At 60.0% G+C, this 20,200-nt stretch overlaps 1 protein-coding gene across 4 annotated transcripts in view; it reads right to left on the bottom strand.

Annotated features, from left to right (window-relative positions):
* SLC38A10 (solute carrier family 38 member 10) overlaps nt 1–20,200 on the bottom strand; it is a 35,713-nt gene that overhangs the window by 10,865 nt on the left and 4,648 nt on the right. For 3 of the 4 annotated variants that reach the window (XM_006912162.3, XM_006912161.3, XM_025046986.1), the window contains 9 exons: nt 17,282–17,327; nt 16,349–16,442; nt 16,048–16,191; nt 15,015–15,139; nt 12,221–12,323; nt 11,215–11,397; nt 8,867–8,978; nt 8,227–8,333; nt 1,031–1,208 (listed from right to left, as the gene is read on the bottom strand). In XM_006912162.3, coding sequence (XP_006912224.1) covers nt 1,031–1,208; nt 8,227–8,333; nt 8,867–8,978; nt 11,215–11,397; nt 12,221–12,323; nt 15,015–15,139; nt 16,048–16,191; nt 16,349–16,442; nt 17,282–17,327 — 1,092 coding nt within the window. Of the gene's footprint in view, nt 1–1,030; nt 1,209–8,226; nt 8,334–8,866; nt 8,979–11,214; nt 11,398–12,220; nt 12,324–15,014; nt 15,140–16,047; nt 16,192–16,348; nt 16,443–17,281; nt 17,328–18,532; nt 18,689–20,200 lie in introns of those variants that run through there. The other variant, XM_025046985.1, reaches the window with a different exon arrangement.

The raw sequence follows: 20,200 nt of genomic DNA, 5'->3' as shown, positions 1-20,200 counted from the left end.
CAGCCGAGACGGCTGCCACGGGGCAGGCCCGCAGGCAGCCGAGACGGGGAAATGGTGCCTGAGCCCAGGTCTGCCGGGGCGTCCCCAGCACACAGCCGACACGCCAGGGGCAAGGGACCCAAGGGGCACCAGCGGGGTGGGCATACAACGTCCGGCTCCCTCTTCACGGGGGCTTTTCCTGTCCACACTACTGCATCCGAGCAACTGGCCATGGTGCCGACTCGGGCCGTCTCGTCAGCGAGCCCCGCCATTCCCAGGGATCTTCTCCACAGGAAACCCTCAAACGGGGGATCTTGTGGGCCCTGCCAGCCCGGGAAGGCGGGAGGGAGCATACCCAGCCCCTTCAAGGTCAGACGGCCCCGGGGGAGACTGCTCCCCTAGCAGGCAGGGCGTCTGTGGCTGCTGACACCGCTGGGGGCTCCCCTGCACAGGGAGGTGACGCCGAACAGAGGCAGGACCAAGTCCAGGGGCCATTGTCCCCACAGCCAGGGCTCAAGCATGTTGGCCTCCTGGCCCGTCCTTCCATGTGACCTTTCCTCAGTCACAGTTGGTGGGAGACCTTGTCCACACTCGGAAACCCCCATTCCCTGCACCCCAGGGGTCCAGCCACAGACGGGGAGACGGGGCGACGGGGCCACAGCATCGAGGCCTGTGAGGCGGCCTCAGCCATAGGGCAGTGAGGGTCACCACTCTGCCAACAGATAGGCTGACCAATGACACGGAACGTGAGCAGGACACGAAGCAGTGTCACTAACACTATGCGTGCCAGGAGTGGCTGAAACTTACATTTTTAAAACACAAGCAAATGTCAGAGAGACCCACAGACTGACTGACCTGTCCGTACACTGAATCAGAGCATGGAGGTCTCAGCCCTGCTGTCCCTGTCTGCCGTCTGTCCCCTGCCCCTCCATCACCCAAACGAGATGAAGGCAGCCTGGAAAGGGCCACCTTCATTCCTGTGACCGTAAGGTATGGCTACCACGGCACCCCTAAGAGGGCTGCAGGGGCTGAGCGGGGTGGGTGCACATACCTGAGAGCCGCGTGCCTGGGAGCCGGGCCACCTCCGCCTTCGTCTCCCCGTCGGCCGCTCTGAGCTGGCCGCCAGGGGCTTCCTTTGCCAAGTCCAGGTTGACAGGGGTCTCCTCGCTTACGGACAGGGTGGTGTGTGTGCTGACCACCAGGATGCCCAGGCCGACCCAGAGCACCACCTGGATGAGACAAAGACCCCACAGCCAAAGAGGTCAGGAAGGGCCCAGGCCCCGCCCTGCCCGGGGAGGAGGGAGGCAGAGCACGAGGGGCCTGGGCACAGTGCAGGAAGGCCCACCTGCCGGCCAGTCACACAGGCCACTAGGAGACGACAGTCCCTAACTGATCAACCTGACTGAATCATCAGCCAAACCTGCTGGAGCCGCGCTGGCACTGTGAGTAGGGGCAGCGTGAGAGGGGCCTGGACAGAGGAGTATGTGTGTGTGGCACAGAGGTGCTGGCTGGCTGAGCCCCGAGCCCACCGGCCGGGCCTCCCCGAGAGCCTGGTGGCACCTACAGCTGCAGAGGCTGGGCTGGTCCCCTTGATGGCTTTGCCTGGAGATGCAAGAATCTCAGGGCTGCTGCCCAGCTGGGGAGGGGTGGCCCGCGCACACCCACCACCTCGGCCAGCGGTAGTGAGAGGGCCCAGAGAACAGGTCTCCAGTTCCTCAAAGCCCCATATGGAGGACTTGTCCCTAATGTCACCCAGCAGGTTGGACATACCCAGAGCTGCTGGGTGCAGATCGGGAGACAGCATCTAGGTGGTAGCTTCTCGCCCACCCTTCCTGAGCTAGGGCGCCCACCGGTACTGCCCAGGGAGCAGCCCAGGAGGCACTGCTGCTGGTCTGAGGGCCTCCGCCCTGCGCTGTCCTTCCTGCGAAGGGCCCGCAGCTGCCAAACGGTGCCCAGGAGGGAATCCCATGAGCCGCCCAGGAGGGAATCCCATGAGCCTGGTTCCCCAGCCCCCAGGGGCAGCAGCAAAACCCCTTCCACCACCAGGCCCTGGTTTGGGCCGCCCCTAAGATGGTTTTAACACAAAGACAAAGACACTAGGTTGGTCATTTTATGTCGAGTCATTTTCACGGGACACCATTTTTAGGACCCATCTCCATGGGACACTGACAAGCTAAAGAAAACATCGCATCCATGACTCTGAATGACTCCTATCAACCCTCAGCTTTCTGGGCTTAAAGAAAAAACTCGCACGCAAAATGAAAAACACTAACTCTGTCAACACTGGGAGACGACGAGCTTCAGAAACAACCAAAAGCATCAACTTCCTGCCAGTTTAAGAAGAACGGCCCGCACAGCACCAGGATGTTCCAGAAGATGAACCCAGCTCCACCCAGTGCCACGCGCACCCCCCACTGTCCCCGCCCAAGACGCGCTGTCCCACTTGCACAGCGCGTCTGCCAGCTCCACCCTGTCCACGAAGACGTGCACCCACGGTCTCCCACCCAGCGGCGGCCCCCCTGGTGCCGAGACCTCTCGACTCGTCTGCTGACACACCCGGCTCGCAGGCTGCCCCTGGGCTCTGCGGGGCACAGGCCAGCCGACCGCTGTCTGCGGGGTGAGCAGCCGCGGGCCCAGCCGGCACCTCCGTAACGGGCCCAATGCCCCAGCTCTCCGCTCTCGCCCTCTCCTCTGAAGAAACAGCACAGGCCCACGAAAAGCCCCAGGCAGGGAAGCAGAGCTGCCCCACGAAGAGGGCTGTGGGCTTAATGCCACACAAGTATCGGTGTAGGGCTGTGACTGACACCAAGCAAATCTCGGCCCCCAAGGTGATGACTGATGCACGAGAGACACCTTGGGAGGTGAGTCAGCAGAGCCAGGGCGGGAACACGGCCACAGGGCACTCCTGGAGGGCAGGGCGTTTAGAAAGGACACAGGTGCCCCGAGGCAGCCGTGACATTTAAGCCCTGACCGCAGGCCCGCCGACATAGAACCAAAGTCCTACACAGCTCCCGGGTCCCACCGCTGACCGCGTGCAAACAAGAGCATCCCTCGTTCTCCCAAAATCCAGGTAAGGAAGGGCCAGCCAGGCACGGCGCTGCCACAGCCTCAGGACAGGGAAGAGGGTGGCCCCCCTCAAGCGGTCTCACCCCTGAAGCCACGAGCACGGCCTGCAGAGCCCGCCTTCCTGCAGGAGTCTGCGGGTCCAGAGAGCAGCTCGGAGCCGGGCCAGGCGTCCGACTCCAGAGCCCTGGCCACGTGCGTGCTTCTCAACCCCGCCGCACACCAGCAGCGGGGAGAGGCGAATGCACGCTGCCGGCACCGCCCAGGACTCCCCCGTGGCCTCGGGATCCACTAGGGTCCCTGGAGGTAGGGAGACAATGCTGACGTTCATTCCTGGCACCCGAGACTCGGAACAATGCACAAGTTCCAGTCCTGCCCCTCAGTAATGAGACGCACACCTGGAGGCAGGGCTCTGGCCGCCCGACAGCCACGCCCCGATTTTCTCATAGCCCCTCAGCGCCTCCAGCTCCCGCTGCTGGCTTCTGGGCAGCAGTGCGTCAATTCCAGACAGGGATCCCCCCAAGTACCTCCAACCTGACAGGACTGGAGAACCCCTGATTTCTCTGATTTTCGAGACAAAGAGGGAACTACATGATGGCAGTTCACAGTTCTTGCTCATTCTTCTGAGGACATTTCTTGGACCACCTGATGCACCCTCACCCATGCCCCCCTCTCCTGGCCCATCCCAGAGCGGCACACACACACGCTCACACGGACAGACAGACCACCCCAGGGCTGCTCGTGACATACCACCCAGCACATGTAGTCGGGGTGGGGGGTGAACCTTCACCGCCCTCTCCAGGCACGGTCAAAAAGTGGCTAACACAATTCAGCGTCTTCTTAGATTTCAAAAACCACTGTAAAACAGGCACAGTAGATGCTTCATTAGTTCAAGTACGTGTGTACGCGAGCAGGCGTGTAAGTGTGCACACTCACATCTATAAACCGAGCCAAAAACCAGCATCAGCCTCAGTGGGTAAACACTAGACACTGTCCCAAGCGAATCAGGAAGATGACAAGCTGGCCCCTCACGCACCGGCGCCATGGCCAGGGTTCCGAGATGACACAGAAAGGTAACATTCGGAAAGGAGGAGGCGCAACCAAGAGATGCTGTAGAGGCCCGGGAAGGTGAACAGGTGAACAAGGAGCATGTGAAAGTCTACGGCCTCCTTTTATGCAAACAAAAACCGGTTAGAAAACCCAGGGGAAGAAGAGACCCCAGAAGCACAGCAATGGGGGTCCAGCGACGGGGGAGCCATGAGTAAGCCGAGGCCACGCCCTGATACTGCCCAGGGAGCCGCGTCCGTCCACACCGCTGGTCGGCCGGAGAGTAACGACACCGATTCCTTCTAAATTAATCTACAGCTTCACAAATTCCAATTAGACCAAGACACAAAAAGCTGGAGTTATTTTTAAGAGTTAGATCAGCTGACTTGAACCTTCAAACGTCACTAAAACCTTGAAACGTCACTAAAACCGGCAAAGAGGAGGGATTAGAAGTGGAGCGTCTCAGGGAGGCATCCAGCGCGGGGAACGCCGGCTCAGGCCGCGGGGATCAGAGGGGCGTGGGAGGGGCGTGGCTGGCTGGGCACGGAAGCCCCACGCCGGGCCCAGTGCGCCGGGACCCGACCGGGTGGCGTGGCAACACCTCGCACCGGTGATGGATGATGGGGTCGGACGATGAGGCAGCCTGTGTCTCACACCGACGCAAAACGCAGGCGGATCAAAGATTTAAATGCAAAAATGAAGTCAGAAAGTAGAACCGAGGGAGGCGTTTCCAAACGCTGGAGCGGGGGCCGTCCTCCCCGGCCATCCTCCCCGGCCAGCCCCAGGACTCAGACAGAAGACCTGACGACTGGAAAAAGCATTTGCAATTCAGCGGGAATGCACTAATTCCTCGCGTTGTGGGGGTTCCTGGTGCTCTGGCTGTGGCGGAGGACGGCAACCCTAGAACGAGGGAGGGTGCACGCATCTGGTGCTCCCCGGGACACGTGCCAGCACCAGCCGCGCAGCCGCGCAGGGACCAGCTGCCGGGAGGGTGAAGGGTAGCAGGGAGCTGAGCCACCTGAGGGCAAAGGCACCTGGCCGAGACCTGAGAAGGGCTACGCCCCGGGAGGCAGGGCACACCAGGGCCAGACCCACCGCCGGTGCACACAGGTGGACAGAGACGAACACCACGCAAAGCCCCAGAGGTTTCTCAGTGTCCACCAGGCACCAGGTGACAGGGCCAAGTGACAGAAAACCAGAAAACCGCAAAGGATCGGCATAAATAAATACTATCTGAAACAATCATGTCTCGTGGAGTTTTAAATATGTGTAAAATTAGAAAACGTGGAAACAATAGCTCTGAAGGCCAGAGGAGGGTGCGCAGCGATACAATATGGGATCCTTGCCTCGTCTGGGAAGTGATAAATAACCAATTTACTACCAACTCTTATAAGCCAGGGACTCAAATTAAACTGCCCTGCATTACCACCAGAGCAGAAATGTGCAACACCAGCTAACAGGAATAAAGAAAAACTACTTAAAAAAAAAAACCAAAAAACAAAAAACAGGAAAAGAACAGATGGGACAAATAAAAAACAAAGAGCAAAATGGAAGCTTTAATTCCTCCAAAATCAGCAATTACATCAACTGTAAGTAACCTGAAATACTCGTATCAACGAAATAAAACAAAAGCTGACTGCGCGCTATGGCAGCAGACTCACCTGAAATAGGGGAGCAGAGTGAGAGCGAAAGAAAAAGGATGGAAAAGCTACACGGTGCAGCTACAAACCCCAAACGAAGCTGCGTTAGCTACCCTACAGCAGACAGGGCTGACGCTGACGAGCATTTCCAAAGACCAAAGGAGCATTTCACAGGAAAAAGGGCCCGTTTCACAAGATCTAACCATCTCGAACCTACATGTTGCTAATAACGTGGCTCCAAAATAAAAGGCGAGAACTGATAGACCTGAACGAATCCACAATTACAGGGGGAATCATCAGTCCTTTCTCATAACGACAAACAACAAGATTTAAAAGTCAGTAAGAAGACGTAAAATCTGAAAATCGCAGTTGGTTGACCTGACCTAGCCACATAGAGGGCACACGGCTTCCAACAACTGCAGACTGCACAGCACGGTGACTGCTCACCAGGATGGACCACGTGCTGGGCCACAAAGCAAGTCTCCGCAGATGTCAGAGGACCAAAGGTCCTCAGCTCATGTCCTCCCACCACACCTGGATGATGCTCATAATCAATAAAAGAGATTACTAGGAAGTCTCCCAAAGCTGGGACAGCTAAAGCAGCCGTGGGTGGAAGGAGAGGTAACAATGGAAATCAGAAAAGGCTGAGAACCGAAGGATGATGTCACCCGTCCGATCCACAGCCTGGTGCAGCCGCAGTCAAAGGCCCCCGGGCTGTTCTGGAGGAATCCGACAAGCCGATTCTAAAGCTTAGAGATGCAAGGGCCAGCAACAGGAAAGACACCCTGAAGAACAACAGAGCTGGGGCACTTCTGCTGCCCAATGCCAAGGCTCAGGAGAAGGCCACAGCGATGGAAACAGGGCAGCACTGCTGCAAGGGAGACTGACCGTCTCCCTCCTGCACAGGTGACGCGTGACAGCGCCATGAGGAGTGGGGAGCCGATCAGCGAGAGCCTGGAACCTCAAGGTTCTCAACAGAACACGGGCCTCGCCCTACCTCCCGCCAACCAACTCCAGAGGGAGCGCCGATCTAGATGGGAACAATAAAATACAAATCCTCCAAAATCACATAGGAGCCTACCTCCAGGACCTTGGGATAAGCAAAGATTTCTTAAATCACACATAAAAAGCACCCAGCAAAGGAAAAAGAGCAATAAACCAAACCACACTAAAATTAAGAACATCTGTTGATCAAAAGGTGTCATTAAGGAAGTGAGAAGGCAGCCAAGAGGCAGAAAAAGCATTTGCAATATGTCTCTGAAAAACACTCGTATCTGGAATCTTAAAAACTCCTACAAATCACTAAGAAACAGACGGACAACCGAGGAGATCAGAAATGGGTAAGAAGACACCCCCCCCATGGCGACGGGGCACAGAGAGACCCTTAGCCTCATCAGTCCCGTGGGGACGGAAAGTTAAAACTCGAAAGAGGGACCACCGACTACACACCCACCAGAAGGGCTAGAATTTGTAGAAGGGAAAGGAGATGTAAAAGCCGCCAGAATTCTAATGTGGAAAAACGGAAAAAGTTTGGCAAAATGCACTAAAGCTGGGTAGACAGGACCCAGGATCCAACAGCCCCCCGCCTGAGTGAATAACCCATCAACTGTGCACACACATGCGCACCGGCGAAGCTGGAGCAGCCCACACGGGACCCCGTCCACCCCAGCAAGCTGTGCTTGGTCACAGGGGGCTGTTGCACGCAGTGAGGACCAGCTACCCGCCCGCCCCCTCAGCGGCCTGGGTACACGCGGACGTGCTGCTGAGCGAGGTGGCCAGACACGCAGACCCGTGCTGTGGACTACACTTCCGCCAGCTTGAGGGACAGGTAACATCACTCCAAAACATTACAACACAGACGCGCAGTAATCTCTGGGGAAGCTCCGGGTGCTGGAATGTTCTGTGTCTGCCCTGGATGATGGTTCTGTGGCTGGGTGCGCTCAGCAAACGTGACCAGACATGTGACGTCACTCTGGCCTGATGAAGGGGAAAGAGGCCCGCGCTGGCTCGGAGCGACGGTGGCTGAACTCTGCGCAGGCGCGGGGACCAAAGCCATCGGGCCACATACGCTCACCCTCGGCGACACAGGGATTGTTTCCAAAAGCATCCCCTAGACACAGCCTCAGACACTTGGGGATGGTCAGGTACACACACCCGTCACGGGCTGCCTGTGTCAGCACGACTGGAGAGTGACTCCCTCAAAGACAGTCCCCAGCAAGATGGTAGGGATGGGGACATGGAGTGTGCAGCACACACGGACACACGTTTGGGGAACAGCTGGTTCAGTGCTTGACGTTCAGATGAGTGAGCGGGTGCGGCACCCATGCGGGGCCCTGGGAAGCTCCGCAGGCGCACGTGCTGGTGCTCGGGGCACGCGCACACAGACACCGCACCTGTGCTAAGGAACACACCTGGTGTGCAGAAGCCCTCGGGGAGCACACCCCCCCCACTGGGCCCAGACTGACGCGGGGGCGGCCGAGGCCCGCACGGCACTCACCTGGGAGGAGAGTGTGTTCTTGTGGACTTTCCTGTAGATCAGGGCCGGGCAGATGAAGCAGATGAGGCTCCCCATCGTGGCACCCGTGAGACCCAGGATGGTCTCCACTGCGGACGAGACACGGGGTGAGCAACCAGACATGTGCCTTCAGCAAGCACTGTGGCCGAGCCGGCCCTGCTGTGGACGGGAACCTAGGCACGGCTCCAGGGCACTGGCCACAGCGGAGGCACACCCTCTGTGCCACCGGACACCAAGCAAAAGGACAGCGCAGGTCGAGGGGCCGACGCTTCTCGCCTGAGACCGTGCGCCTCAGTTTCCTCGCTAACACTGCTCCCTCCACGGCCGTGTGACCTCGGGGAGCAGCAGGACCCTGGGCTCAGCACGGTGCGAGGCCCACTAATGCTGCTCGACTCCCCGCCAGGTGTCTGGGCACCAGCGGGGCTTCTCTTCAATCACCCCAAACCTGGGGCCAGCCCAGGCCTCCTCCCCCGCTGCTCCGTGAGTGACCGAAGGGGTGTGTGCAAGCCAGGAGCCTGGAGTGTGGGGGCCTCCACAGAGCGACCCGGGGAGGGCGTGTGCGGGTTCCAGTGAGCTCTGTCTGTCCGCAGGAACCCAGCCACCGGGCGGCCCTCCCACTTACCGTTCGGGATCATGATTCCGCCGACCATGGTTCCGAACACAACCGAGAGGGTCAGAGCCTTGAAACGCAGAGGTGGCATGTAGCCCCCAGCGGCAAAGGTCCCGTCCTTTTGCTGTGTGACAGAAGAAACAAAGAAGAGGTTTTGCGATGGCCGGACCCCTCTGCCACTCTGGCAAGCAAGCCCGCGAAGGGCCCACGAGCACCCCAGGCAGGTCTCCCCAGAGGCCCCCTCAGATATGGCCAAGCGACCCGGAGGTGAACCTGTGACCCAGACCCGCGAGGTGCCAGGAAGGCACAGGCTGCTCCTCACGCCAGGCGGGGACATGAGCGCGACAACCGCGGTTTGGAAGGGTAGTCACAAGCCGTTTTCCTTCCAGAACGACGCCGTGAGATTGATAAAGGTGCCACACGGTACAGAAAACGGAACGCCAAGCTGGCGCCAGGCGACGCCCGCGGGGCTCGGAGCAGCCACACGCTCGGGGCTGCACTGCCACACGCTCGGCCGCACCCGCCTCGCCTCGCCTCCGGCAGCTGCAGGGCGCACAGGCAGAAGGAAGGGGGAGGGCGCGACACGGACACCAGACCCCAAGCCCCACCCGCGGCCTTGGCTCCCTCGCCCGTCCACGCCAGGGTCAGGCTGCGGTGAGGGCCAAACGAGCTCACAGGAGTGAAGCTTCTAGAACAGTGTAGGCAAACAGGAGGGGCTGACCGTGAAACTACCACTCAAGTGAGGCTTCAGAACCTTCCAGAACTGGAATTTCAGGCCCCCAATTTTCAGAATAGACTCTTGCGTGGGCGGCTCACGCAGACCGAAGGGGCTGGAGAATTTCCGCCCGCCCTCGGACGGCAGCTGGCACACAGCCCAGTGAGGACAGGGGCCAGGGCTGTACCTTCTGGCCCGGGAACTCCTGCCCCGAAACTCGCCCGGGAAGGACTGAGAGGAGAGGACGAGGGGAAGCCGCGGGCACGAAGGCTGTCGTGGCCGCTACCGGAGAGGTCAAGGGCGAAAGGCTGGCACCGACCAGAACATCCGACCAGGGGTGAAGGCCCCAGGGCGCAGAGATCCTGTGGGTCTCCATGGAAACAGACACCCACCCACGAGCTACAGACAGGAGCGGACAGTGAAAGGGGTGCTGCATGCCTGTGAGGGGACGCCGGCACCGAGCGGACCCCGTGGGGAAGGGCCGTGGGGGAGCGCGTCGCCTGGTGTAACACTGGCCCTGCCCGACGATTAAAAAATGATAAACATGTGCTATGTACAGACACTGTTCAGATACAAAGTACGTGTCTGCACCAAACTGCGAAAGACGGAAGCCAGTAGCCCACAGGAGGGAGGCCAGGCTGGACTTCGGGGGAGACTCCATGGCCACATGAGATGCTCCGCCATCGCCCCCCAAGGAACAAGGCACGAAATCACTCCCGGCTTGGCGCCTAGGTCCTGAACAGCTAATGGGGGTGGGGGGGAGTCACACCAGAGAGGGAGGGCAGCCAGTGCCAGGGCTCCACCTCTGCTTTGACGTGCTGTCTCTGATGGCAGAACCTGTGGGGACCAGCCCACATGGAAGCTGTTCCGGCCAGAGGCCCACCCTCCCCCGTCTGGTTGCTGGACACTTCCCTGGAGTCTCTGGGACCAAAGCAGCCCTCCTACCTGTACTGGGGCCTGGGCACTTCCAGTGGAGCCTGTGTGGCCACCAGGACACAGACTCTGCCCCAGAGAAAAGCCGCGGGGCCACGGGCTCCCAAGACGTCCCTGGACACGAGCTGTTACACATGCGCCTTGTCCACTCGGCACAATCAGAGAGCCCGAACAGCTGACGGCTTGTAAAGGACAAGGCAGCGCCGTGTCCGCACACAACGCTGAAGGAGACGAGCCTCTCTCGTGGCTCAGGTGTCTCACGGCCAATTGTTAAAACTTTCGGATACACGAGCGGTGCACCAACCCAGTGCCCGTCAGCCGACCGAGCGTTATCAGCCAGCGCCTCCACGTTCCCACCCTCCGCACCCCTCAGGACCGCTCGGAAGCAAGCCCCCGATTTCCCGCTCCTTCTCTGGGGAGGCAGCAGTGCGGCTGGGGAGCCATGGGAGATGGGCCCAGGCTGGACGCTGCGCCTGACCCATGTGACTGTGATTCCATCCTTACTTGTCCTGGAGCGGCCTCTTTTCTACAAAGTTGGTTTGTTTTTTTTCAATCCCTACTAAAAGATTTCATCTTAATTGAAAGTTTTTTATGTGTAGCTTGGAAAGCCCGCATACCACTGCCCAGGAAAAAAAAACAGCAAAAGCCAAGAGAAGAAAACATAATTAAGACGAGGAAAACCTCGTTCCCCCAGGAACACCGGGAACCTTACCTGCTGCTCAAAGAGCAGCGTGTTCAAGGCCTGCCGGCAGGGCAGAATCATCATGGGGAAGCCCACGGCCACCGACATCATGAAGCCGGCGCGGACCATCTGCGTCACCAGGTTGGAGGGGAAATGCATCAGCACGTTGCCGGCGATGGCCTCGGTGAAGCTCACGTAGCCAAAGAACCCCACCTGCCAGAGGACAGAGCGGAGGGGCGTGTGGTGGGGCCACACCCTCCCCCGAAGGGGTCGTGAGCCCCTCACAGCAGCTTCCACAAGGCCACGGGGCCCTCAGACTCCTGGCTCGTAAAACGCCCTCCTTGGTAAGAAGTGTAAACGCCTGAAGGTGAGAGTCCCATGTGGCTTTTCGTGAGGACAACACGGCACCCAGAAGACGGGCCTCCTGCACGAAAAGGAAGGAGGGGGGATGCCCCGCGAGCCCTGCGTGCAGAGGCCCGAGCTTAATGTGGCCTGCAGGCCGCGGGCGCCGTGGGCACCGCGGGGTAAACCATGGTCCCTGCGGACGGAGACGCTGCCAGCAACGGTCTGCATGGCCCATTTGTAAAGGTGGCAAGAATGCGAAGACCACGAAGTTCAGGGAAACGAGCCATAACCTTAAGCATGTTGACAATTTTATGTACGAAGTAATAAAATAACAAAAAGGCGTTATGGACACTGGGAATAGACCCACGTGAGCTGTCACTGCGGGACGGAGCTTCAGGTCATCTCCCTCCCTGCTGACCACAGCCCGGCCGCTCATTCACAGACAGGCCCCTTTCTGCAGGGGGTTAGCTGTGAGAGGCCCCCCAGGCAGCGCCATCGAGACACCAAGGCCACCTGGGGTGGAAGCGGCTCGCAGGCAGCCCTGGAGTGGAGTTCAAGAGCAGGTCTACCCGCGGCCACCAGGCTCTAGGAGGGGACAGGAGCAGAAGGCGGGCCTGCACGGGGAGGCAGGGTCACGCTGGGCACCGCCACCCGAGACGTGGGAGAGGAAGGGAGGGTGTGAGAGTCCTACCATGACGTAGAAGGTGGTGACCACGTTGAGGGAGGATGCGAATATGGAGCTCATGGTTTTCACCGACGGCTCATCCAGACTGTCGTAGGTGGGCAGAACCTGGCTGTGTAAATACAAGCGGCTTCAGAAAGCAGCTTCCAGAGACAGACACGCCCTCCCAGGCTGCTGGGCCCCAGGCCCCCAGCCCAGGGTCTCTGCCGCCTCCTGTCCCACCACACTCGCCACTGTGGAACTCAGAGCCGAGGCCACATTTCGCATCGCTGGGGGGCGGGGGCAGAGTACAGGGAGCGCCGCCCACTCAGAGCCCTCCCCAACACGCTCCCCAAAAACACTTGACAAGTGCCGCAGAGCGAAAGGCCATTTGTCCCCGAAGCGGGAGAATAACCGCTCCAGGGAGCGCTGGGCTGGGCTGAGGCAGCCGCTTACAGGGAGCAAGTCGGTTCAGAGCATCGCTGTCAAGAGACTGGAAAGGTAAACAAACACGAGCGGCCTGGACGCCCGCCCATCTCTGCGCCTCGGCGCGGGCGCTCAGGGCCACGTGAACAGGAGACAGAAAAGCGGCTTCTGTCCCAGGGCCCCGGGCCAGCTGCACGGAGCTGCTGGGTGAGAAGGGGATGTGTCCACGTGGGTCTCCTGCTTGCGAGAGGCAGAAAGGGGCAGGGGGACGAGGAGGAGGTCTGGGTGCAGCCCCTGGAAGAAAGCAAGGGGTGGCCTCTGCTGGGGCTGAATGGAAGGGTGGCTGCTCTCCAGTCCCGTCTGCTGTGGTCCCACTGGGCTCGCAGCCGTGGCCAGAGGTCACACTGTGCGGGAGCCCATCAGGACAGAGACCGTTGGCGAGGAGTGGACAAGCACAGCAGTCAGTGGAGCCAAACCCCAAAACCACCCTTAGAAGGTGCGATGCAAACTAAGGGAACACAGGCTAACTTTTCCACAAAGCAAACGGCCAGAACAGGTGGGGAGACCTGGCTGGCAGCAGCTGATGCTCAGTACCCCACCTGTGCACACAGTCTCCTCAGGCCACCCTCAGTGGGCAGGGGTCGCCCACGGACTACGAGGCCACAGGGAGATGGCAGAGGACTTGCAGGGGAAATGGCACAGACGTCGAGCGCTGACTGGCTCCTCAGGCTGGAGCAGGGCTGCACCGGGGAGCCTCAGCTCGGGGAGCAGAGTCAGGTCGGGACGGCGGCTTCCTTCCCCAGCCCCCACACACACGGGAGGAACCCAGGGCACTTATACATGACACGTGTGAAAGGGCAAGGTGCCAGCCCCGCTCCAATCCTGCCCGTGCCCGAAGGACCTGATGGCGGAAGCCACAGACCCCCACGGCAGCCCACCTCAGCACCCAGCGCACTCACAGTCCCTCATCTTGCTAAGCGGCCCCTGTGACTCAGTTTACCTGAGTCGGACAGAGCCTTCTCCGCGCAGCCCCGGGCACACCCTTCCTGCCCCACCGCACAGACGCGGGCCCCTCCATGCTCGGCGCTCCCCGCACCTCTCTGGGCAGGCGGCCTGGTGGTCCTGCCCTCCAGCGCTCAACATGAAGACAGACCAGAAGGGCCACACAGTGGTGGCAAAGCAGGGACCTGGCCGTCCCTGCAACAAGGAGACTAGTCACACGGACGGGGACCTGGCGGTCGCCAGCAACACAGGCGGCAGCAGACGCAGCGGGAGGAAAAGCTCTGCCCCTGCCCCGGGACCCCGCCGCTGCCCGCCGGGTGACACGGCGTCTCTGCAGGCAGATGCCCTGTGAGCATGAGCCGTGCTTGCAACCTCCCGGGACCTGCAGTCTGACCCTGAGCCAAACCCGATGCATGTGCGCTGGCCACTACATGGCCACCGCCTGAACAGACCAACCACAGTTCATTCTTAAAAAAGCAAACGCGAAACAAAAGAGGCGACTGGTAACCAGGTACCCGTTGAGAGAATGTAACTTCCGTCACCGATTACAAAAGGGACACTGAACAGCAAGAGTGAGCATGTTCTGGTGGAAACCGAGCCGCCAAGAAAGACGGGAAGAGGGGCTGACGACGTGGATCTCGCGCGTGGGTGAAAACACGGCGGGATGAACACGTTTCGCCACTGATTTCCGACTGGCGCGATCGTGCCCACCAGAGCGACGGGGGGCTGTTCCGCCAGCCCACGGCACACCGATGGTCTTTTCCCGTCCGCACAGGATTTACACCTCTCTCGATGGCTGCCGTTCCGAGCGGGCACGGATCACTGGCTCTCGGCGCTGGCAGAGAAGGTGATGCTGCCGGATTATGGAGACAGCCCGGTCTGCACTCGCGGGGCTCCGCGTGCCAGCGAGAAGGCACCCGTGCGTGCGTGCACGCGCACGGGCCTCTGGAAGCGTCCCAGCGACCCTCAAAAGTCTATGTTTGTGCAACTCCCTTTTTTTTTTTTTTTTTTTGCAACTTCCTTTTAAGGAAGGAAGCTGCTCACACGAACAGCTAACTTCTGGCAAAATGCTCGGGACTCTGCGGATCAGATGGTTTGGGCTGTTGCGCGCTCCCCACAGCCAGCTCGTCTCGTGGGGGACTTGGCAAACCGGGTGCTCTCACCAGCAGTGCTGGCGACATGTCTCGGGAATAAAGTCAATTTCTCTATGTAAAAAACATATAAAAATATAATGATCTCCCTCAACACAGAGCGGGGGGAAAGGTTACGACTGAACACAACACGTCCCTTCAGTGGCCTGTTATCCAGTTAAAACAGACGACGCCCATCGCCCAGCACCAAACCCCACCCACATCGAACTGTCCAGCCGCGGGGCCCCCGGAGCAGCGGTACTTACGACTGGCAGGCGAAGGACATGCCAAAGATGGGGATGCAGCGGAAGACGCCCTCCCAGCGGACATAGCTGACGCGGTGGAGCCACTGTCCCCCAAAGAGGTCGTGCTTGAGCGAAGACAACAGGATCTGTATGTGGAGGAGAAAGGTTCGAGGGGGCCTGTCAGCCACCACAGGCCTAGACCAGGCCGGACCGAGCACGGTGCCACCGCGCCCACGACGCCGTGGAGAGCGGGCGGGAGGATGGCCCACAGCGCTCCCCGCTGCCCATCTCGGCCCGCGTGCTCCCCGCAGCGCAGCCTGCTGCCACCAGCTGGAGGGCAGGGGTGCCCACCGCCCCAGTTCCTGCTGGCTGCTGGGCTGCAAGAGGAGCACGAGCCGCAGAGCCCGCCTGGCACTCGGGGGCAACGGCCCGAACAGGGGCCACTGAGTGCAGACAGTAAGCAGCGCGGCCCATTCAGCGTGCCCACCCCAGTTGCCTCAGGTGGCAGGGTGGACCCCCACCTGGGTAAGTCCTTCCCCATCCGTGTACAAACTTTTTAAAAGATAAATCCACGAGAACGGCTGTCTGGAGAGCAGTGGGTAAGTGTCACGGGCTGGCACTTATGGCTGAGGGCCTCTGGGCACGCCCCCAGTGCTCGGCCATCTAAGGAAAGCTGACTGCAGAGACCGCCAGGTTCCGTTCCCGGGGAAAGATCGTTTGTGACCGTGCCAGCAAACGGGCAGGCGGGGGCCCAGGTCCCTGGGGCTCCCACTCGGCCTCCACACGCTCAGTGAGGACCAGATGTTCTGAGCACCCGCCCCACATGGGCCCCTCCCATCTCCTCACTTAGAAAAGCGCTTGCCCGGTGACCAAACGCTGGCACTGTGACCCCTGGCCGCAAACCCACGTAAAACCCTTCTCTGCATGACCTTCGCTTCCCAGCGGACCAGCTTCGGGCCCCGCGCTGAAGCCTGTGTCCACCGGGCTCACATCACTTCCCAGACCCAGCCGCTTGCCCATCATCTCCAGAGGCAGCTGGCAGCCCGACACTCACCACAAACATGAACATGGTGTAGAAGATGAGGGCCATGGCGCTGAAGGACTGGATGGAGGCCATCATGTTCCGCTGCAGGCTCAGCGGGAGCACCATGCACAGGGACACCGCGAAGAGCAGGAGCACACGGAAGGTGCCAGTCACCTGGGGGAACCAAGCGCGGAGCTGGACAGGCGTCACCCAGCCCAAAGGCCCGGGGTCAAGTCCACAGCACTGGTCTCAGCCGGCGGGTCTGAGATAGGGGCTTAGAGGGGTGTCACATGAGCATTCTAAGACACCAGACACTGCAGAGGGTCCTCACCTGAAACCCAAACAGCCGAGCAAAGAAGTTGGACCCCAAGTCACCAATGACAACGTAGAAGGCAATGCAGGTCCCCAGCATCAGCCCGATCATGCTGCAAAGAAGGAGGTCATGGTCTTAATGGCATTCTGTAGGAGTCCGTGGTCTCTCCATGGTCGGAACCGGGCCGCTCAGCTGAGGCCCGGGCTTGGGCTGTGCTCATGGGCTGGGAGGGACCCTGATGCCGAGCCTGGTCCCCACGGACCGCTGCTGGCATGTGACTATGCGAGGCCGAGCTGAATGAAAGGCGGGGCTTCGCACGTTGAACGGTCAGCGCTCAGGACGCGGGGGCCTCCGCGGAGCCCTCCGCTCCACCGGGCCCTTCCCTGCGGGGCTTGCGTTCTCTCCACAGGAAGGGCTCAACGTTCCCTCAGGTGCTACAAAAATGCACTGTGACATCAGACAGGTGACAGGACAACCCAGGGATCAACAAGGATTCTTCCTCTGTTTACAGTTCCCGAATTTCGAAGCCTAAAGAAGGCGCTCTCCCAGCAGTTTTTCATCTCATAAAATTTTACTCCAAAGGGAGAAAAATATGACATCTACGCCTAATGCCACCTTGATGCAACAGCGTTAGAGGTGGCAGGTAAAAGTTTCGGGACCCGTACTGAGAGGCTAACTCTGACTGAGGGAATGCGATTTTGCTGTGTTCCCAAGTTTTCCATTTTTCATAATTTCCTTAGTAAGACTTAAATGAGGCTTTCCACTTTGACACTAATCACTTTAAGGGTATAATAAACTGAACTTTCAAATACTTAGTAAGTAATACTTCAGAAAAACATTGTGAGTTATGGGCTCATCCACATCTGAAGCACAGCATTCATTTTGTCGTCGAGTTTCTCTTTAGCTACGGGTGAGGGAGGGAGCGCATCGCCAAGCAGAGGGCACGTCTACCTGGTCTCCACCAGCACCTTCCCGGCTCTTCCGTAGGCGAGCAGCGCTAGTGTGAAAGAAGAGACAGGGTCAGTGCTCGATCCAACAGCGCCAGCAGCACGTCGGGAAAAGCGTGCCCGACAGAAGCTACAAAGGGCGATCTGACAAAACCCGCCGGTCTGCAGTTTCCCGGGCATAAGGGGGACATGTGTTTATTTTGGTCCCGTGATTTTTTCAGATCTTCAATCGACAAACGAAAAACAAATAAAATAAGAAGAAAGCAAGGGAAGCCAAGCAGATTGGTGTTTTTCACTGAGGAGGGGAGGGGAGGGCACAGAAAAGACCTCCCTGCTGGGAACGTGAAGAAGTAGCGTTTCCCCACACGGCAAGGGGGAGGCGCCTGTGTGTTGCAGGCCTGGGCAGGCGGGGACAGAGCTGAGAGGGGCCCAGGAGGGCCCAGCCCCAGCCTGGCGTGCCCAGTTCTCACAACTGGCACCAGAGGACCCGGCCAAAGACTCATACGTTCACTCTCTGATTTCAGGAGGAAATTTAGATAATGCTTCCCATATGGCACTTGGGGACGAGAGGGGACAAGTGCTCTTGAAAGGCCCACTCCCTCTCAAGGCAGACAGTGAAGGGGCCTCGCTGGGACCAGTGCGTCTCGCGTGTCCCACGGTGTCGGGAGGGCGCCCGTCCTTCCTTCCTGACCACGGAACTGCTTGCAGCTGACTCGGCCAGGCCCCGCCCAGCACCTTCACAGGGCCCGGTACCCCTGCGACCCCACCACGGCCCAGTGCGATGAGGGCAGAGGGAAGTCCCAGTCCCCCAGAAGCAACCAGAATGGGTGCATGTGACAGAATGGCCCCCGCTTCCAGGCCCTTTTCCTCCCTCACCCGGGCCAGGGACCCCCAGGAGCTTCGGAAAGCAGGAAGCGCGCAGGGTGGTTGGTGTGAATGAGTCCAAAACACCTAGCTACGGGTGGGCAGATGAGGTGGCCTGTGCGGGTCCCTCTGGCTTCCCCTGCTATCTGACCACTGGGTGGTGACTCCTGTCTCAGATGCGCGAACAAAGCCCACTGCATCACAGAGAACCCGAACCTGACAGGTCCTTGCACCAGATGCTGATCAAGGTCAAGCTGAGAACTTCAAACCTAAAAACTCCAGAGAGCAGACAGCGGCCCAAGGCCCTGCTGTCGCCGACGGGGAGGCCCTCCAAGCCTGTCAGTGACAGCCGTCAGGCAGCACACCCTGGACGTGACAAAAAGCCACGCACCCTGGACGCAGAGGTGGCGTGATCCACTCCAGCCTCCTCTAAAGGAAGCCCCGCACCAACAACGTGTGCCGAATACTCAGAGCGCCTTCCCCAGGCAGTTCCAGGACACGCCTGCAGCCTGGACGAGGCGGCGAGGGTCCTCGAGGTCAGAGGGCCGAGTCAGGAGGCCACACTTCTTCACCCAGGAAGACACAACTGGCTCCCAGAAGGACGACTTGGGGGCACCTCCAAGGTGCAGCCACGCCGAGAGGGGCCTGGTGTTCCAACCCCCCCGTCCTCCCCCTGTCCTTCGCTGGGCCAGGACCCCCCACACGCACACTCACACAAGCCCCCCCCCACACACTACCCCCACACACACACATCGCCACCCACATATACACCCACACAAGCCCCCCCCGCGCGCGCACACACACACACACACACACACACAACGCTTCAGGCGTCAATCCCTCAGCAACCTCTAATCCTGAGTCTCAAGCACAAAGTCCTGGCGGCTCGCTACCCCTCAGCCTCCTGCCCCGCGTGGCCCCGGGAGGGCAGGGGTCCCTGGCCTGTCCTCCAGCGGCTTCAGGGTGGGGCCGCAGCACCAGCGCAGCGCAGCCTGAGGCAGGGCGTGTGTGTGTGTGTGTGTGTGTGTGTGTGTGTGTGTGTGTGTGTGTGTGAGAGAGAGAGAGAGAGAGAGAGAGAGAGAGAGAAAGTGCCCCCTGGTGAGGAATGATTGACTGTTCCGAGAGTCAGGCCTTCCCCACAGGGTGACAGGTGCTCTGCAGCCAACTGGCCCCTGGCTGGCCACACAGGGACGAGTCCAGCACAGTCTGAGCGGAGCTGCGTCTAGAAAAACTGTCCTGCCTTTGCCCTGGGGAGGCCAGGCAGCAGCCACCCCGGCCCCCCGACACTGGGTCAGCGTCTTCTCTGGGGGCCACAGCCTGGCCCATGGCTCCGAGGCTGCTGCGATGGAGCTGACTCTTGTCCCACCATATTCGATCAGGACCCCAGCCCCACTCCCACCCTCTCCTCCTGCAAGGGGACAATAAAAATGTGCTTCATAAACAAAAGGTGGGAGGGTGTAAAGTCTCTGGTGTGGCAAAGCTTGGTTTTACGGCCCTCATTTCCCGAGCCAGGAAGCCACCTGTATGGGTCACACATCCTAGGACGGGCTGGAGAAACTGCTCTGAACGGGCCTCTGCAACCCCCAGCCCAGGAGTGTGACCAGAATGACAGACATTGCCCGGAACAGACCAGACTCTGCGGCCGGGGGCCTCGCTGCTCACAGCTGCGGGCTCAGAGCGCCAGCCCCACGCTCGGCAGTGCAGGTCTGGGGCGCGGAGCCTTGGAGGCAGCTGGCGAGCCGGTGCCTGTGTACCCCGTGACGCCGGGCCTGGAAGACGCCTCGGGAAGGGAGGGCCTGCAGGGCCGGGGAGGGCAGGCGAGAAGCGGACAACACTCACAGAAGCAGCCCGGCAATAGCAAACGAGACAGCGCAGACGCAAACACCCCCGACAAAGAGCCCGCCAGCGCCGACTCCCCAAACCGACCAAGTCGATTCTGCAGCACACACCACGCGCTGTGACCACTGCCGGGGGCTAAGCACACGGGAACAGTCGCAAACTGAAATCTGCCCGTCCAGGACTCGCATGGGGTTTAGATGGGCTACTTGTTGGAGCTCCG

This window comes from Pteropus alecto, unplaced genomic scaffold (genome assembly GCF_000325575.1).
Source record: "Pteropus alecto unplaced genomic scaffold, ASM32557v1 scaffold134, whole genome shotgun sequence".
In the NCBI taxonomy this organism is placed as follows: domain Eukaryota; kingdom Metazoa; phylum Chordata; class Mammalia; order Chiroptera; family Pteropodidae; genus Pteropus; species Pteropus alecto.
The sequence above is the reverse complement of the archived record's forward strand: the minus strand, read 5'-3'. Positions and strand labels throughout refer to the sequence as shown.